Source organism: Palaemon carinicauda, chromosome 33 (genome assembly GCF_036898095.1).
Source record: "Palaemon carinicauda isolate YSFRI2023 chromosome 33, ASM3689809v2, whole genome shotgun sequence".
Lineage (NCBI taxonomy): Eukaryota > Metazoa > Arthropoda > Malacostraca > Decapoda > Palaemonidae > Palaemon > Palaemon carinicauda.
In genome coordinates this window covers 22,627,417-22,634,916 of record NC_090757.1, presented here as the reverse complement: position 1 = coordinate 22,634,916, position 7,500 = coordinate 22,627,417, and the positions used below count along the sequence as shown (strand labels likewise).

At 36.6% G+C, this 7,500-nt stretch overlaps 1 protein-coding gene across 4 annotated transcripts in view; it reads right to left on the bottom strand.

Annotated features, from left to right (window-relative positions):
- nvd (neverland) overlaps window positions 1-7,500 on the bottom strand; it is a 579,107-nt gene that overhangs the window by 263,902 nt on the left and 307,705 nt on the right. Inside the window, exon 1 of one of the 4 annotated variants that reach the window (XM_068356838.1) lies at window positions 2,616-2,633. The exons of 2 other annotated variants lie outside the window; for them this stretch is intronic. In XM_068356838.1, coding sequence (XP_068212939.1) covers window positions 2,616-2,618 — 3 coding nt within the window. In that variant the 5' untranslated portion in view covers window positions 2,619-2,633. Of the gene's footprint in view, window positions 1-1,993; window positions 2,013-2,615; window positions 2,634-7,500 lie in introns of those variants that run through there. One more of the 4 variants, XM_068356842.1, reaches the window with a different exon arrangement.

Here is a 7,500-nt window from a genome sequence, read left to right as displayed (position 1 = left end):
CTAGAAACCAGAGGTTTGATTTTGGAGTGTCCTTCCCCTAGAAGAGGGATTTGAAGTCTGTGCAACAACCATGTGCGAATTTTCGGTTAAGGTTAGGGTAATTCGGTCGACCTTTTCCTCGACCTTGACTTTGATCAACAAAAATAAACAAATATGGTGATGATAAATGGTTTTTATTACAGTGAATTATTTTTTCTCAGATCATCTGTTGCCTTTATAATAATAATAATAATAATAATAATAATAATAATAATAATAATAATAATAATAATGATAATAAAAATAATAATAATAATAATAATAATAATAATAATAATAACAATAATAATAATAATAATGAGAGAGAGAGAGAGAGAGAGAGAGAGAGAGAGAGAGAGAGAGAGAGAGAGAGAGAGAGAGAGAGAGAGAGAGAGAGAGAGAGAGAGCACTTTCGAAGTTAAACAAGCTTTGCATATAAACCTTTTAGTGATGCCCTTGAATAAGATCTAGGGTAAGAAATTTCATGGTGATTCAGCAATACCAAATTGCCATTTATTATCCAGGATGTTTGGTGGGTACAATTTCAGATTTTTTTTCGGTGAAATATTCTTGGCCACAAGTTATATAAAAAAATATAAACTATATCTGCTAATTTCTCATTAATTTTCTTCAAAATGAAGTTTACTTTTTTTTTTTTTTTTTTTTTTTTTTTTTTTTTAAATTTATGGGCACTGTAAACCTCTTTAGCATCAATAGAAGTCTGCTTTCAAAGCACCCCAACAGGCTGTGTACCTGGGCCAGGTGCCCCATCTTCCCCAATAAGTCCCAGGGGCGTTGTAGCTTCATAGAAAATTCACCGGGCGTAGTGGCACGCTGACCGCAAAAGGGCCCTAGACGATGGTATCTATTTAATGCAGCCGGAATCCTGTTCAGGTGCTGCACGGACCACAACCAGCTGGGGGCTGAATGTATGAACTAAATTAGGATGGGTCCCTCAGTGTTCTGTTCATCTACTTGCAATAAATGTCAAGAGTGACGGGGATTCATTTGAGTGGGATGACAAATGACTAGCACGATATTAATGTGAAGTTATTTGACAATGGACCATGTCGAAGTACTCATACAAAGACTAAAATATCTAGTGTAGTAACCTGATAATCAACCCTGGTATTTAAAATTTACAAGCTGTGTCAACACGAGAATTCTGATAGGTTATAATGTTGGTGCAATATTTAGTATGTGCGCGTGTGACTACCAAAGTCGATACAAGGGCAAAATATTTACTAGGAATATCATAGAAATAAAAATGGCATAATCCCTCGCTTTCCATTTCTAAAAGTTGTATCATTATAATGATACGTCAGTGACTATTGAGGGAATGCTTACATTGCACATCAACAATAATCACCTTTTGAAGGTTAAACTATAGTGATATTAAGGAAAGCCTACAACAACTTGAGAGAGAGAGAGAGAGAGAGAGAGAGAGAGAGAGAGAGAGAGAGAGAGAGAGAGAGAGAGAGAGAGAGAGAGAGAGAGAGAGAGAGCGTAGTCTTTGCTGGAAATAAATTTGGTTTTCCTCGAAATAAGGAGCATGGTCTTTGCTGGAAAAAAATGGTTTTCCCCGAAATAAGTAAAAAATTGCTTAGAGAGAGAGAGAGAGAGAGAGAGAGAGAGAGAGAGAGAGAGAGAGAGAGAGAGAGAGAGAGAGAGGGGGCGGGGCGATTCTACGGACCTAATACTTTCCAACAGTAAAAAGCATTTCACCACTTTCAAAAGGCAAGTAAACAAAATTCAACTTTCTTGAGCATCTGAAGAATTCAGATAATTCCAGACGTTTATGCAAGGCGAGGATTTTATATGGCTATTGAATTATAACAGGTTTGGATATGAAATGGCGAATTATACAAACAACAACGCTCAAAAGCATTCAATAATAAACGCTTAAATAATAAACATGGCATGTACGAATTGTATCTTAGAGCTAATACAAAGCTAATGGAAAAATTACCAATACCTATAATGAAACAGAACTTAGCTGACGTCCAAACAAGCCGCCAAAGACGACACGGAGTCACTGAAAGCAATTTCTTGAGTGAGAGGGTCCTCTTCAACCACATAGGCCTACTCAGACAAGTCTGGAAACTCAAAATCCAGGAAGGAAGCCGCACTCCTGAAATTCCCACCTGACCAAACACATCACCCCAACATATCTCGAGGGCCAATAAAGCTCCTCAGACAGTCATAGCAATCATAGAGGATTGGAGTCGAATACTCCAACGCAACGGCAAATGCCCGATGCCAACGATGTATCCCCGAATGTACCGGTGGCCTTACCAGAAGACAGACACCTAATCACTGACACTGCCAGTCGGTGTGACGTGACCTACAAAACCTTTCCTGATTGATAAACGGTGAACAAGAAGTTAAATGACACTTGCGAAAATTTCTAACAAAAACCGCTTTCCCAAAGTATACAACGCTAATAATTTTTGGGAGTTTAAACTTCAAAATTTATTCTTATATTACACTGTATGCGTCAATTGCAAGTATTACAAATTGTCTTTTTTTGTAAATCACGGAATGGTTGTTACTTGACAAAAGGAAATTTTGATATTCTATCTTTGATTGTCTCTTACCATTATGGCTAAGATACAAGATGATAGAAAGGCTTCTTTTGTCTTTGTTGATGATTTCAATGCTCACCACAGGGAGTGGTTAAGTTCTATCTCTCCTACCGATCACAATGGCTTAAGAGCTTTCGAATTTGCCTCTGAATCAGGCTGTGAGCAAATCATCAGTGAAGCTACTCACATGTCTGGTAATTGCTTGGACCTTGTATACACTGACTCCCCTGGCGTTATAACAAGTAAGGTTGGTTCTCCAGTCGGGACATCTGATCATGCCTTGATTTCATTAGTAGTGAAGACTGAGCAGCCTGTCCGTGATGTATCATACTCTTGTAAAATCCATATGAAATCTCAATCAGACTGAAATGGGATTTTGCATGATCTTTTGTGCTCGAATTTGTCACAATTATATAGAAGTGTTGATCCTGATGTCCCTTTGAATGAAAATCTAGTCAACATAATTGATAGGCGTATCCCTTCTCGTGTGCTAAGGTACCGAGTGAAGGATAACCGTGGTTCAATGATGATTGTAGACGTGCTTATTTGGAGAAGCAGGATGCCTATCATCTTTGGAAGGGTAACAGATCAGATTTGACACGGAATAACTAAACTCAGCTTAGAGCTTTTGCTCAGAGTTTATGCTTCAACTGAAAAGGAATACAATTTAACCATAAAAGAAACCCTTTCTGGTACAAATCAGGAACATAAATGGTGTTCTACCCTTATATCTGCACTCTTTGGTATAGATGCAACAGTTCCTTCTTTACTTAAACCAGATGGCTCAGTCACTCACTGTCCAAAGGAAAAGGCAACCTTTTTGGCTGATGTTTTTGACAGTAAACAGAGTAATGAAAAACTTGAACTTCCTCATTCCTGTTTTCCTGAGGCTAAACTAACTAGTTTAGCTTTTCGATCTCGTGAAATTAAAGCTCTGTTGATGGACCTTGATGCTTATGGAGGTGTAGACCCAAATGGTATTTTTCTTTTGTTTTTTATAAAGACTGCAGATTTCTTAGCTCCAAAGTTAACCATTATTTTGCGCAAGTTAGTGAGAAGAGGAACTTTTAGCACTTGTTGGAGAATTGGTAATGTTACTCCTCTATGTAAATGTGTTTGTGGTAGCTCAAGTCTAACTGATTACCGCCCAATTTCCATAACTCCCATATTATCTAAAGTTTTCGAATGTCTTCTGGCAAAACGCCTAGTTTGCAATTTGGTTTTTGTAAAGGCCTTGGAGCATGTTATGCCCTTCTTACAATCTCTAATGCTGTACAGAAATCCCTTGATTGTGGTCAGGAAGTTCGTATGATTGAACTTGATTTTAGCATTATTGTTGATTTTTTAAGTTTATGATCTCAAAGAGTTGTTGTTGATGGGCACCATAGTGAGTACATGTATAGGAATGTGGTATCTAGTGTTCTACAGGGTTGTGCTCTTGGCCCATTACTTTTTATACTTTATACACATGACATGTGGTTTGGTCTAGAAAACACGCTTGTTGCATATGCAGATGATGCTACTCTCTCTGCATTCATTCCATCCCCTGAATGTAGATCTGGGACTGCTGAATCCCTTAATAGAGATCTAGCTAAAATTACTGTATGGTGCAAATTATGGGGTATGAAGATAAATCCTAACAAAACTAAAAGTATGATTGTAAGTAGGTCAAGGACAATGGCTCCTCAACATCCAGATCTCAGTATTGATAATGTTTCTTTAACTTTGTATGACACTTTTAAAATTTTAGTTGTGATTCTCGCAGTAAATTTACTTTTGAGAAACATTAGGTCTGTGTCTTCTTCAATTGCAAAAAATTGGCTTATTGAGAAAGTCTTTCAAGATTTTCAGGGTTCAATCTATTCTGAAGAAGTGTTTTAATTCTTTCATTCTACCTTGTTTTGAGTATTATTCTCCTGTCTTGTCTTTAGCTGCTGATTCTCATCTTAATTTATTGGACAGAAACTTACGGTCTATTAAATTTCTTATTCCTGATCTAGATATTAATCTTTGGCACCGTCGTTCAATTAGTTCATTATGTATGTTGCATAAGATTTTTCATAATTCTGACCATCCTTTACATTCAGATATTCCTGGACAATTCCATCCTGTTCGTAATACTAGGCAGGCAGTTAATTCTAATAGCCAGGCCTTCTCCATCATGAGGCTCAATACTACACAGTATTCTAGAAGTTCTATTCCAGCTGTGACCAAGTTGTGAAATGATATTCCTAATCGGGTAGTTGAACCCGTAGAACTTCAAGAGTTCAAAGTTGCAGCAAATGTTTTTATTTTGACCAGGCTGACATGAGTCTTTTTATAGTTTATATATGACATATCTGTTTTGACGTTGTTACTGTTTTTAGAATGATTTATTGTTAATTTGTTAATTTCCTTTCTTGACTGGCTATTTTTCTCTGTTGGAGCCCTTGGGCTTATAGCACCTTGCTTGTCCAACTGGGGCTGTAGCTTGGATAATAATTATGATAATAATAATAATAATAATAATAATAATAATAATAATAATAATAATAATATTAATAATAATAGGTCTTGATAGATACAACCTAATGTAAAGATCGTCTTCATATAGAAACAGTGCTCTGTATCTAACAAGAAATTTTGTTAATCCATATTACCTAAATTTAAGAAAGTCATATTGTATTATTTAAGGTCAAATATATTAGATTACATAAATACATACATTGCCATTTTATCTAGTGGGGGATGGAGATTAATCCGTAATCACTGACACTTACAACTACACAAGTTGTGGTGGCCGATGTGGTAACGACCCTGACTGGTGAACGCCAGACTGGTGTTCGAACTCGTAGTTCCTTTGGTGGCTGCAATCTCCCTATCCTTATGAGTTAAGGATGGGGTGTTTGGAGGAGCCTATCTATAAGTCTATCTGCTGAGTCATCAATAGTCATTGCCTGGCCCTCCTTGGTCCTAGCTTGGGAGCTGATCATATGTATATATGGTCAGTCTCTAGGGCATTGCCCTGCTTGCTAGAGCAATGTCACTGTCCCTTGCCTCTGCCATTCATGGGCGGCCTTTAAACCTTTAAAGCTTTTAAGTGTCAATAGTTGTAAGTAACAGCAACATCCTACTTTCGCAAGTAGAGGTACTAATCTACGAGGAACCATCCTTATTTTTCTACCCATTCTAGGGGGGGAAAATGGGAGACAGAGCTTCGGAAAACGCTACGCCTCTGTACTAAGTAACGTTTTCAGACATTGCAAACTTTATGATCATTGAGTTTGTTATTCAGGAAGCGACACTGTCGTGACGGTTTCTGGACCAGAGACCCGTCTCTCATAGTTCCATTAAGACAATACTTTCAACATACCACTCAAATTAAATAGGTAAAAATATTGAACATTGTAAATCATTAACAATTATCATAAGAATTCTCGTATGCCTACTATAATAAGATTTGCATGAGCGTGCGAATTCATTATGATTATAGATTTATTCCTCAAATGAATAGGAATGACCGTTCATCCTAACTACTGGCAAGGCCAATAAATGCAACGTAGAATGAATTAGAAATTCATGGAAAGCATTAGGTAACTGAATTTTATAGAAAAAAAAAATAGTATGAGATGATCCGGAAAACATCGGCAGATACTTAGCATCCACCCGTTGAGATTCTACCGCTAGAGAGTTATGAGGTCCTTTGACTTGCCAGACAGTACTACAATGGACCCTTCTCTCTGGTTACGGTTCACGTTCCCTTTGCCTACACATACACCGAATAGTCTGGCCTATTCTTTACTTATTATCCTCTGTCCTCATACACCTCACAACACTAAGATTACCAAACAATTCTTCTTCACCCAGGGGGTTACCTACTGCACTGTAATTGTTCAGTGTCCACTTTCCTCTTGGAAAGGGTAGAAGACACTCTTTAGCTAGGGTAAGCAGCTCTTCTAGGAGAAGGATACTCCAAAATCAAATCATTGTTCCCTAGTCTTGGCTAGGGCCATAGCCTTTGTTACTTTATATCATGGTCTTCCACTGTTTTGAGTTAGAGTTCTCTTGCTTGAGGGTACACCAGGGCACACTTCTATCTAATCTCTCTTCCTTTTGTTTTGTTAAAGTTTTTATAGTTTATACAGGAATTTTTTATTTCAATGTTACTGTTCTTAAAATATTTAATTTTTCCTTGTTTCCTTTCCTCTCTGGGCTATTTCATCTGTTGGGGCCCTTGGGCTTATAGCATCCTGCTTTTCCAACTAGAGCTGTAGCTTAATAATAATAATAATAATAATAATAATAATAATAATAATAATAATAATAATAATTCAAACACTGCAGTAATATCAATCCTCAGAAAACTGATTAGATTTTGTAATGATAGCAGGTCAGTTTAATGAAAGTTATGATTCTAAACAAACATTTAACGAAATAAGAATGAATTATATTTCCATGTACAGAATTAGATGCTATGGAGGTCGCTTATTCTTCTGGAGCTGAAATAACCCTCTGCCATTTTTGTAACAGCAACGTTAATACCGATAACTTTGATGGGCAAAACATTGCATGAAACAGGCTTGAGGTGTTTAGCACATTCTTTTACTTCAAACAGATTGATCTTGTGTTATCATCTAGTTTTAACCCACTTCAGCTTTGTGGTATATGCTTACATGTTCTTGTGATAGTTCAGATCATCTTTAATGGCTAAAAGTAATATAAAGCCATTTTTTTTTTTTTGCATTTACAAAACAAAAGAAAGAATTTTATTTTTTTTTATTACAAATGTTTTGACTCATGAACATAAGAAATTCAGCATCTTGTAACTTTTATGACAACTGGAAGAAGAGTATATTCTATCGAGTGTTGATTCGTATAATATAACGTAGAGGCATAGTGTCTGTAAATTGGACATGCA